The sequence below is a fragment of the Ylistrum balloti genome, unplaced genomic scaffold (assembly GCF_031769215.1).
Source record: "Ylistrum balloti isolate Yb309-2 unplaced genomic scaffold, AGI_CSIRO_Ybal_v1 Utg370500, whole genome shotgun sequence".
Lineage (NCBI taxonomy): Eukaryota > Metazoa > Mollusca > Bivalvia > Pectinida > Pectinidae > Ylistrum > Ylistrum balloti.
Genome location: NW_026782324.1, coordinates 85,873 through 99,231, shown reverse-complemented (window position 1 = coordinate 99,231; position 13,359 = coordinate 85,873). Strand labels below are relative to the sequence as shown.

The following is a 13,359-nucleotide window of genomic DNA, read 5'->3' as shown; positions in this document are numbered from 1 at the left end:
TTTGGTCCTGTTCTGAGGACTGGAACAAGCAGTTAGGACCTGTTCTGAGGACTGGAACAAGCAGTTAGGACCTGTTCTGAGGACTGGAACAAACACTTCTGTCCTGTTCTAAGGACTAGAATAATAACAAACATACATGTCATCTGACAATAAGAACTTATCTTTGGTCAATAAATCTAGGTGTTAGGTTTGAAAAGTAATTGTATGTTCCAGGATAGTTACAGATGTTGTTTCTTACTATTTTCAGAAAAAAGTGTGTGACTTTGGAAAAGTGACAGGAACCTTCCACTTGAGGCAGAAAAAGGTGAGTTTTGAACCTAATTAATTTTTGGAATTAATCGTTGGTTAATAGAAAACAATTGTCCAGGTCTCTCAACACTACTTGTCAATGGAACTTCATACTTGGGATATGTGTTCACATTGGTGACTGTTTTTGATTGGACAGTTAAGATATGTTATTACTATGTAAATTGATATCAAAGGTAATTATATATAATATACAAATACGTATGAATACAGACAGACATAAAAAGTCTGGGAGAAGGGGTTAATGGTTACATCTATATGTGACCAACTCATTTAATATTTATTTATATGAAAAGTGATATCAAAAGTCAAAGGTCACCACATTCCTAAGCCATTTTTCTTTTATTACTCAATAACAATTTTTCATCGTCATGTCTTCTAACAGTCTTCAGTTATGACTTTAACACCTGATAGTAAAAATTTACCTATAAATCACTTGTGTCTATCCCTATCAGTAATATCAAATATCAGCAGGTTATACTCTCAGTTATAAATGTCCTGAGGTTGTATATATGGGTTTATAACATTTACACCTAAATTTACTGAAAAATGATTCGTAGATTCATCCTTTCCCCTACATCAGTCCCAACATTGCCTCTGATGTTATTTTACTTCCCCAATTCTCACGAGTACAATTACTGAAATACCAGATTTGTTGTTCATTACAAACACTATTACTATTATACAAGGCTACCACAATGTACTCTGTGAGAGATTGTGAAATGTACCTTATCAAATCTATATCAACATTATTATGTCACTCAAACTTACAGATATATACATTATTTACACATTTTATGAGAATTTTTTATTTTGATAGCTACAAATTTATTTCACAAATATCATTGTTTTTTTTTTCAGGTTTTCATATCATGGCAACACCCATCAGTCAATCCGCTTTCCGTCCTAAAGGCCAGTCCACCTGTAGTGACCACAAAGGGAGGCGCTTGGATCTTTACTGTGAGAAATGTGATCAACTCATCTGCCATACATGTTTGTCAACAACTCACAGAAGTCACCCTGTTTGTGAACTCAGTGCAATTACTCCTCAAAAGAAACAAGAAATTACAAACTTTATCAACAAAACAGAACAAAATGACCTGGTAGAAGTCAGGGAATATATAACTTCTGCTGATTCATTACTCAAAGACAATACCAGTCATTTTGAGAAACTTTCACAGCAACTAAAAAATCAAACAGATCAACTAAAACATGAACTTGATCTATTTACAGCACAGACACTCTCAGTGTATAAACAGATGGAAGAGGACAACACCAGGATGATACAGAAATACAAACAAGAACTGGAGATGTACAACAGACAGCTGAAACAACAACTACAGGAATGTAAGGTGACTCTACAACGTGGTTCTCACCTGGACATCTATGACACAGATATACATTCCTCATTACATCTCCCTGTCAAACCTGTCCTGGGTACGGTCATCTTCACACCTAACACAAATCCACAACATCATCTACAACAGGCCGTAGGGACGATTATCACCTCAGGTCAAACAACTGACCAGGATCGGTCAGTCTCAGTATCACATGACCAGGGACAATCCTCTAAACAACAACAAACAGGAGTAAAAGGGAAGAAAGCAGTGATAAGTAAAGCACTACTGTCAGAGACCAAAGTGGTGAAGGAGTGGAAGTCTCCATGTGTCATTGGGTCTATATGTCCCACCACTGATGGTCAGGTGTGGACCAGTGATTACAGAGATACATTAACTCTCCTTAACAGGGAGGGTAAAGTAGTACAGAAGGTCACACACACGGCTGGCATCACTGACATCAGTCTATCACCCACAACACACACACTGTGGGTCTGTGACAGTAAAAACAACATCATGGAGCTGGTATCAGGACGACTTACAAACAAATTCAGAACCAAGGAGAGACCCCAGTGTATATGTGTTACAGCCAGTAACCATATCATTGTGGGGATGAAGAAACACATCTGTAAATTTACTACACAAGGTCAAATGGTACTCACTACAATGGCTGTAGGGACTGGGAAACCATTAGTGTATACACCATGGAGGATGTCAGAGTGTCCAGTAACTCACAATGTCACAGTGATTGATTTCAACGATGTGTGTGACGGTGGTGATGGAAACAGACGTGTTGTTGTCATGGATACTGACTTCCAGGAAGTGTTTGTATATAGAGGTGACATCCCCAGTACATATAAACAAACACCACAAACAGGACGTGTAACATTTTACCCCTGGGGTGTGGTGTATGACAGTGTGGGGAACCTCATCATAGGGGACTGTAACAACTGTAGTGTCCTACTCCTCAGTGGAGATGGTGAGTTCCTCAGGATCATATACACAGACAGAGTGTGGACAGAGGCTGTAGGTATAGACAGGGAGGATGTTCTGTGGGTAGTGTTTGGGGGTTACAATGTAAAACTACTACAGTACAGTGTGTAACAGTACTACTACAGTACAGTGTGTAACAGTACTACTACAGTACGGTGTGTAACAGTACTACTACAGTACAGTGTGTAACAGTACTACTGCAGTACAGTGTGTGACAATACTACTACACTACAGTGTATAACAGTACTACTACAGTACAGTGTGTAACAGTACTACTACAGTACAGTGTATAACAGTACTACTACAGTACAGTGTGTAACAGTACTACTACAGTACAGTGTGTGACAGTACTACTACAGTACAGTGTGTGACAGTACTACTACAGTACAGTGTGTGACAGTACTACTACAGTACAGTGTGTAACAGAACTAGACAGATATATGTTATTCTAGTGAGTTACCATGGTAACAAACTTTGTAAATAATATTTACATGTAACAAAAACAATACCGTTTAAATGAATGATGTTCGTCAGCAAAATGTATTGGTGTCACCACCCACATCGTTCCCTTTGTAAACTACATCTGTGTGTAAAATTAGTATAAAATTCACTTTAATGTGTTAAAACTTTGTCTTCCTTTTTTCTTTCTGATTGCAATGAAAATCAGTATAAAGTTATGTTGTGTATTTAGAGGTGACCAATGTCTTATAATGTACATGTATACTGTATCCTTATCTCTGTATAGTGTGTATTGTATATTTGTCATTTAATCAGCAATAAAATACTTTGAAATTATATTGGTTTTAATTTTTCTGTTGATGTTTTTCTGTTTATATATGTGTCAAAAAAACCCGGAATGTGATTTACCAGGATGTCAGAGTACTCCGGGCTCCTATTTAACAAAGTGTCAGAATACTTAGGGGTCTGACGATACAGAATGCTGGAATGCTCAAGTATTTACGCAAATTTGACGATCAAGAAGATGAGATCATCTGTCGGTCCGGTGTACATGCCCCATATTTTCAATGTGTGTCACAAATACCATTTCGGAGATTCGTTCTAAAAGCAAGGATACATAAAATTTGACAAAATCTCGCCGGTGATCGTTTTTCTGACTGGTTAGTCGTCAAATGTATTTTGGGATCTCATATAAAACCATTAAGATTTATATATTTTAAAAATCTATGTGTTGGATGTGAGATACCAGGTTGTTTGAGAATGTTATTACTTTATCATTACCTGTATTATATCGAGATTTTTTTTAGTAAATCTTGTTCCCCGATGTGACATATGATCAGAAGACCGCTAGATGTCTCTACAAGTTCCTGTGATTACCCGGTAACATACATTATCAGAATGCAGCTAGATGACTTCACCAGTCCCTGTGATTCACCGGTGTCACATATTACCATAATACAGCTAGATAATTTCACCAGTCCCTGTGATTCACCGGCGTCACATATTACCATAATACAGCTAGATGACTTCACCAGTCCCCGTGATTCCCCGGTGTTACATAGTACTAGTACACCAATAATTGATACGACAAATCACTCAAAATTCCCTGATGTGACACAATATCAGAATGCCAATAGTTTATACAAGTTCCCGTGGTTCCCTGGTGTCACGTATTAGTTAATACCGCTAGATATCTCTACACGTCCCTTAGATTTCCCGGTCTCATATATCGTTATACGGTTAGATGTCTCTACACGTCCCTGTGTTTCCCCGGTGTCATATATCGTTATACGTTAGATGTATCCACACGTCACTGTGTTTCCCCGGTGTCATATATCATTATACCGTTAGATGTATCCACACGTCCCTGTGTTTCCCCGGTGTCATATAACATACCGCTAGATGTATCCACACGTCCCTGCGTTTCCCCGGTGTCATATATCAGAATATCTTTAGATGTCATTAAAAGTCCCAGTGATTCCTGGTGTCTCATATCATAATACCGCTAAATGTCTCAACAAGTCCCTGTGATTTCCCGGCGTCACATATTATAATACAGCTAGATGTTTCCACACGTTCCTGTGATTCCCCAGTCTCAGATGTCTCCACACGTCCCCGTGATTCCCCGGTCTCACATATCAGAATACCGTTAGGTTTCTCCTCAAGTCCCAGTGATTCCCCAGTCTCACATATCATAATACCGTTAGATTTCTCCTCAAGTCCCTGTGATTCCACGGTGTCATTTATTATAATACCGTTTGATATCTCCACACATGTCTGTTACTCTTCCGGTCTCACATATCAGAATACACGCTAAATGTCTCCAAAAGTCCCTGTGATCCCCGGCTTCACATATCATAATACCGTTAGACTTCTCCTCAAGTCCCTGAGCTTCCCCGCTGTCATTTATTATAATACCATTAATTATCTCCACACGTCCCTTTGATTTCCCGGTCTCACATATCATAATACCGCTAGATGTCTCCACATATCGTAATATCGTTAAATGTCTCCACACGTCCATTTGATTCATCGGTGTCATTTATTATAATGCTAATATATATCTCCACACATCCCTTTCATTTCTCGTTTTCACATATCGTGATACAGCTAGATGTCTGCATACGTTACTGTGATCCTTCAGTCTCACATATCATCATACCGATAGATTACTCCACAAGTTAATAACCATCAGTGGTGACTTTATTGTGCAGTGACTATCAGTGGTGACACTATTGTGTAATTATCAGCAACGGTGACACTGTTGTATAGTAACCATCAGTGGTGACACTATTGTGTAGTAACCATTAGTGGTGACACCATTGTGTAGTAACCATCAGTAGTGACACTATTGTATAATAGCAATGAGTGGTGACACCATTGTGAAGCGACCGTCAGTGGTGACACTATTGTTTAGTAACCATCAGTGGTGACACTATTGTGTAGTAACCATCAGTGGTGACAGTATTGTACAGTAACCATCAGTGGTGACACTATTGTGTAGTAACCATCAGTGGTGACACTATTGTGTAGTAACCATCAGTGGTGACACTATTGTGTAGTAACCATCAGTGGTGATACTATTGTGTAGTAACCATCAGTGGTGACACTATTGTGTAGTAACCATCAGTGCTGTCATTATTGTGTAGTAACCATCAGTGGTGACACTATTGTACAGTAACCATCAGTGGTGACACTTTTACGTAGTAAACATCAGTGGTGACACTATTGTGTAGTAACCATTAGTGGTGACACTATTGTGTAGTAACCATCAGTGGTGACACTATTTTGTAGTAACCATCAGTGGTGACACTATTGTGTAGTAACCATCAGTGGTGACACTATTGTGTAGTTACCATCAGTGGTGACACTATTGTGTAGTAACCATCAGTGGTGACACTATTGTGTAGTAACCATCAGTGGTGACACTATTGTGTAGTAACCATCAGTGGTGACACTATTGTGTAGTAACCATCAGTGGTGACACTATTGTGTAGTAACCATCAGTGGTGACACTATTGTGTAGTAACCATCAGTGGTGACACTATTGTGTAGTAATCATCATTGGTGACACTATTGTTTAGTAACCATCATTGGTGACACTATTGTGTAGTAACCATCAGTGGTTACACTATTGTGTAGTAACCATCAGTGGTGACACTATTGTGTAGTAACCATCAGTGGTGACACTATTGTGTAGTTACCATCAGTGGTGACACTATTGTGTAGTAACCATCAGTGGTGACACTATTGTACAGTAACCATCAGTGGTGACACTATTGTGTAGTAACCATCAGTGGTGACACTATTGTGTAGTAACCATCAGTGGTGACACTATTATATAATAACTATCTGTGGTGACAATGTTGTGTAGTAACCCTCAGTGGTGACACTATTGTGTAGTAACCATCAGTGGTGACACTATTGTGTAGTAACCATCAGTGGTGACACTATTGTGGAGTAACCATCAGTGGTGACACTATTGTGTAGTAACCATCAGTGGTGACACTATTGTGTAGTAACCGTCAGTGGTGACACAATCGTGTAGTAACCATCAGTGGTGACACTATTGTGTAGTAACCATCGGTGGTGACACTATTGTGTAGTAACAGTCAGTGGTGACACTATTGTGTAGTAACCATCAGTGGTGACACTATTGTGTAGTAACCATCAGTGGTGACACTATTGTGTAGTAACCATTAGTGGTGACACTATTGTGTAGTAACCATCAGTGGTGACACTATTGTGTAGTAACCATCAGTGGTGACACTATTGTGTAGTAACCATCAGTGGTGACACTATTGTGTAGTAACCATCAGTGGTGACACTATTGTGTAGTAACAATCAGTGGTGACACTATTGTGTAGTAACCATCAGTGGTGACACTATTGTGTGGTAACCATCAGTGGTGACACTATTGTGTAGTAACTATCAGTGGTGACACTATTGTGTAGTAACCATCAGTGGTGACACTATTGTGTAGTAACCATCAGTGGTGACACTATTGTGTAGTAACCATCAGTGGTGACACTATTGTGTAGTAACCATCAGTGGTGACACTATTGTGTAGTAACCATCAGTGGTGACACTATTGTGTAGTAACCATCAGTGTGACACTATTGTGTAGTTACCATCAGTGGTGACACTATTGTGTACTAACCATCAGTGGTGACACTATTGTGTAGTAATCATCATTGGTGACGCTATTATTTAGTAACCGTCACTGGTGACACTATTGTGTAGTAACCATCAGTGGTGACACTATTGTGTAGTAACCATCAGTGGTGACACTATTGTGTAGTTACTATCTGTAGTGACACTATTGTGTAGTAACCATCAGTGGTGACACTATTGTGTAGTTACCATCAGTGGTGACACTATTGTGTAGTAACCATCAGTGGTGACACTATTGTGTAGTAACCATCAGTGGTGACACTATTGTGTAGTAACCATCAGTGGTGACACTATTGTGTAGTAACCATCAGTGGTGACACTATTGTGTAGTTACTATCTGTGGTGACACTATTGTGTATTAACCATCAGTGGTGACACTATTGTGTAGTTACTATCAGTGGTGACACTATTGTGTAGTGACCATCAGTGGTGACACTATTGCGTAGTTACTATCAGTGGTGACACTATTGTGTAGTTACTATCTGTAGTGACACTATTGTGTAGTAACCATCAGTGGTGACACTATTGTGTATTAACCATCAGTGGTGACACTATTGTGTAGTAACCATCAGTGGTGACACTATTGTGTAGTAACCATCAGTGGTGACACTATTGTGTAGTAACTATCAGTGGTGACACTATTGTGTAGTAACCATCAGTGGTGACACTATTGTGTAGTAACTATCAGTGGTGACACTATTGTGTAGTAACTATCAGTGGTGACACTATTGTGTAGTAACCATCAGTGGTAACACTATTGTGTAGTAACTATCTGTAGTGACACTATTGTGTAGTAACCATCAGTGGTGACACTATTGTGTAGTAACCATCAGTGGTGACACCGTTGTGTAGTGACAGTCAGTGATAACACTATTGTGTAGTTACCATCAGTGGTGACACTATTGTGTAGTAACCATCAATGGTGACATTATTGTGTTGCAGCCATCAGTGGTGACACTATTGTGTAGTTACAATCAGTGGTGACACTATTGTGTAGTAACCATCAGTGGTGACACTATTGTGTAGTAACCATCAGTGGTGACACTATTGTGTAGTAACCATCAGTGTTGACACTATTGTGTAGTAACCATCAGTGGTGACACTATTGTGTAGTAACCATCAGTGGTGACACTATTGTGTAGTAACCATCAGTGGTGACACTATTGTGTAGTAACCATCAGTGGTGACACTATTGTGTAGTAACCATCAGTGGTGACACTATTGTGTAGTTACCATCAGTGGTGACACTATTGTGTAGTAACTATCAGTGGTGACACTATTGTGTAGTAACCATCAGTGGTGACACTATTGTGTATCAGTGGTGAACCATCAGTGGTGACACTATTGTGTAGTAACCATCAGTGGTGACACTATTGTGTAGTAACTATCAGTGGTGACACTATTGTGTAGTAACCATCAGTGGTGACACTATTGTGTAGTAACCATCAGTGGTGACACCGTTGTGTAGTGACAGTCAGTGATAACACTATTGTGTAGTTACCATCAGTGGTGACACTATTGTGTAGTAACCATCAGTGGTGACACTATTGTGTAGTAACCATCAGTGGTGACACTATTGTGTAGTAACCATCAGTGGTGACACTATTGTGTAGTAACCATCAGTGGTGACACTATTGTGTAGTAACTATCAGTGGTGACACTATTGTGTAGTAACCATCAGTGGTGACACTATTGTGTAGTAACCATCAGTGGTGACACTATTGTGTAGTTACCATCAGTGGTGACACTATTGTGTAGTTACCATCAGTGGTGACACTATTGTGTAGTTACTATCTGCGGTGACACTATTGTGTAGTTAGTATCTGCGGTGACACTATTGTGTAGTTAGTATCTGCGGTGACACTATTGTGTAGAGCCATAAAGAACACTGAAAAACTGAATATTTTGATATTTTTATTTTGATTAGATTTACCTGGTTCAGGAATTTTCATATGACATCAATACATTAACCTTTCATCTGTGTAGACTTCGAATACATCACGATATATACACATTATACAGAACGTTCATCACTCACACAACTCACCCATCTTCTCCAGTAACACATTGATGTACTGTAATTATGACAAGTAACATAATTTTAAGAAACATCTGTACAAGAAAACAAGTTAGAAATTATAAAACCGAGACACAAAGTCATACTTCTGGCTAATTTCTAGTATAGTGCCACCTCAGCAATAGTTATGGGTAGAAATGAACCAGCATTCCATGAACCTACAAGTTAGTTTATGGTAGAAATGAACCAGTATTCCATGAACCTACAAGTTAGTTTCTGGTAGAAGTGAACCAGTATTCCATGAACCTGCAAGTTAGTTTCTGGTAGAAGTGAACCAGTATTCCATGAACCTACAAGATAGTGTATGGTAGAAAAGAACCAGTATTTCATGAACCTACAAGATAGTTTCTGGTAGAAATGAACCAGTATTCCATGAACTTACAATTTAGTTTCTGGTAGAAATGAATAAGTTTTTTCAGCAATCTACAAGATTAGTTTCTGGTAGAAATGAATCAGCTTTCCTATATATCTAGCTCATAAGTTGAAAACATACTTCACTACCTGTCTAACAATTTACTTCTCTCAATTAATTCCTTGATATGGAGTAATATTCTTATTAATGTTAAGAATTCTTCAATCTACAGAAAAACCTCTCCATTCTTCTCAGAAAATTGGTATGCCTGTCTTGTGGTAAACTAAGAAATATGACAAATATAACAAAGAACAGAACTCATGATTAAACATCATATACAATACTACAAACTTGAAACACCAGGATGGATGTGCTCTCATCTTCAAACCTTGAAAGTTATCTCCTGGAACAACTTCATGAACTACTCATCCTATTACCTCAAGCAAGGCCTTACATTTTAATAAATGAAACAATTACATATTTTTCTTGAACTAAACATCACACCATCCTCCCAAAGCAACATCAATACTCTACAGATACAATAATAATTATGCAACATTTGAATGAAATTTGCTAAAACAATATTTAAAACCTGACAACAGATTTGATAGGAAGGTTTTGGCCACATGACAACAACATGGCGTAGAGGAACACAATATTACACTGAGTTTATTTGGACCAACCTTTAAGTTGTAAGATCATTTTACAAGCAAATCCTGACAGCCATTCATGTATAAGTCTGTCAAAAATGTACAATATCAGCTCATAAGGAAATGAGTGCCATCGTGATGTCATGTGATTAGGAATCATTCTGGTCACATGATTATCACATGTTTTGAAAGCCCTGTTATTCAAATGAGAAATGATGGATTAGTCATTTATCAATTGATGTCTAACAAACATTTTACATCTATACTAGTCTACAGATTTACAGACAAACAGGTACATCTTGTGTTTACTAACTTTTAATCTGTAGATGCAAGCAAATTTCCCTGAACTTCTGTTTACATCATTAACACATACACCAGGATTAACATTTATAATGAACAAATGTTTTCATGGTATATAAAGATTTATATAAACTTGCACAAGACAACCAACTAATGTGGAAAATAAGAATACATCTAAACAACTTTAAATCAAGTTTAGCTGTTATAGAACATGGGATGTAACACTGAAGGTCTGAAGACAACCTCCAACAAAGACTGTCAGATGACAACCTCCAACAGGGACTGTCTGATGACATTGTCCAACAGGGACTGTCTGATGACATTGTCCAACAGAGACTGTCTGAAGACAACGTCCAACAGAGACTGGCTGAAGACAACTTCCAGCAGAGACTGTCTGATGACAACCTCCAGCATAGACTGTCTGATGACAACATCCATCAAAGACTGTCTGATGACAATGTCCAACAGAGACTGTCTGATGACAACCTCCAGCAGAGACTGTCTCATGACAACATCCCAGAGACTGACTGATGACAACCTCCAGCAGAGACTGTCTGATGACAACATCCAGCATAGACGGTCTCATGACAACATCCAGCAGACTGTCTGATGACAACATCCAGCAGACTGTCTGATGACAACATCCAGCAGAGGATGTCAGATGACAACCTCCAACAGACTGTCTGATGACAACATCCAGCAGAGACTGTCAGATGACAACATCCAGCATAGATTGTCTGATGACAACATCCAGCAGAGACTGTCTGATGACAACCTCCAGCGTAGACTGTCTGATGACAACATCCAGCGTAGACTGTCTGATGACAACATCCAGCAGAGACTGTCAGATGACAACCTCCAGCATAGACTGTCTGATGACAACATCCAGCAGAGACTGTCTGATGACAACATCCAGCATAGACTGTCTGATGACAAACTCCAGCAGAAACTGTCTGATGACAACATCCAGCATAGACTGTCTGATGACAAACTCCAGCAGAAACTGTCTGATGACAACATCCAGTAGAGACTGTCTGATGACAACCTTCATCAGAGACTGTCTGATGACGATAAGATAGGTTTAGAACATTACATTTACCAGATAACTTTTGACATCTCTGAAGTACAAAGATTACAAACCAAATATCAAAGTAATGCTTGATATTTCTTACGACTGTACAAAGATTAGACAACAAATATTAAGTCTCTGTCATAAGTAAATTGCAATTTTTAATTCGTTTTTTAAAGACTCCCTAAAAGGACATCAATGTGCAGAAAGATATCAGCAGGAATTTTGGGTGAAAACATGACAAGAAATAACTAAGGAATGAAAATTTATATCAAATTTCTGATACTAATGGTTAGGTTTCATAATGTCTTAAGTCTTATCAACAACTATAGTCAATTAAGGGCAGGAGGTAAGGTGTGTAGATGTGTTTGTGGGAGGCTGTTTTACTTCCATCATTTAACAACTATAGTCAATTAAAGATGGGAGGTGAGGTGTGTAGATGTTGTATTATGCAGACCTAGTGATAGTGCTGACTATACTGTACAGTGTAACCGACCTGAAGTATACAACCAAAGACACCCAGCAGGACACCTCACCTTACCACAATGTTGACAAGTCTAACCTTAATTTGTTGTTGGTACTTGCCTACTACACATCACAGTAACTTTATACATATAAAGGATGATGATTTATCACAATTCACTAATTAACATGTTATTGAGACATTAAGAAACAAATTATCTCAGTAACACAGTTTATAGGACAAAACATTCATTTTGATTTTTCTTTTGAGAAATTAGTTGTAAAACATTTATATCTTTACAATTATTTTGATAAAATACATTTCACCAGAACACTGACGTATGTCGGTGTGATTAAGTAACACAATGATGCAAGTACACTTACAACCAGGCTGTATTTGTGATTTTTAAGATTATCAAATGTACAAATGTTAAAACAATGTAACCCCCTTCCCCAATTCTCCTCTACTCTTATATTTCCCTTTCTACTTGTCTAGTGGGAGTTGTACTCTACAAATAATCAATGGAATTTATAACTATCATTCTTGCTGAATCGTTTGCGAAGGAAAAAAAATTAAATTGAAAGTTGCTAGGGCCAAATGGGATTTAGCCGACCCCTCACCCAGAATCAGAGTAAGTGTTTCGCCTTGTGGGCTTATTGTCCTATGATAAGCTTACTCCTCATCCTTAGTCAGATTAAGTGATTTGTCACCATGAACTTTTTGTCCTATAATGAGCAGATTCTTGACTCAGAGTCAGAGTTACTGTATTCTGCCTGTCTGGCGTTTTCACCTGTAAGAAGTCCATCCCTGTCTGAGAGTTAATGCTTGGTTCCCTTTGCATATTGTAATGTGTTTGCCTCCTGGACATTTTGTCATGTAGTACTGTATGTCTTTGGTGTAACAGTTTCCTAAATTTCAGCAAATAAATTAATAAATATTGAATAAACTACAAGTGATGTAAAACAATATTAAAAAAAATGGAATAAAAGATCAGCTAACCGTAGATTTTCTACTTTTCAAAAAAAAAAAAGATGCAAAAGTAAGCCCTATTTTAAAATTCAAAAGATAAATAAAATGTAAGAACATTGCACATGACAAGTTTAGAAAAATTACTCTAAGGCAAGATATTTCTAATGGAATACTGACAAAATATGTCAACGTTTCATGAATAAAATGCTTC

At 38.1% G+C, this 13,359-nt stretch overlaps 2 protein-coding genes across 2 annotated transcripts; one reads left to right on the top strand and one right to left on the bottom strand.

Moving 5' to 3' along the window:
* The first annotated feature begins 246 nt into the window (after nt 1–246).
* On the top strand, nt 247–2,846 carry LOC132555493 (uncharacterized). Its single transcript, XM_060219844.1, has 2 exons — nt 247–304; nt 1,168–2,846. The coding sequence occupies exon 2, from the start codon at nt 1,179–1,181 to the stop codon at nt 2,745–2,747; it is 1,569 nt and encodes a 522-aa protein (XP_060075827.1). The 5' UTR covers nt 247–304; nt 1,168–1,178; the 3' UTR covers nt 2,748–2,846.
* A 1,737-nt stretch (nt 2,847–4,583) lies between these two features.
* Nucleotides 4,584–5,127, bottom strand: LOC132555495 (uncharacterized). Its single transcript, XM_060219846.1, has 2 exons — nt 4,879–5,127; nt 4,584–4,817 (listed from the first exon to the last, which is right to left on the bottom strand). The coding sequence occupies exons 1-2, from the start codon at nt 5,125–5,127 to the stop codon at nt 4,584–4,586; spliced, it is 483 nt and encodes a 160-aa protein (XP_060075829.1).
* Nucleotides 5,128–13,359: the final 8,232 nt, after the last annotated feature.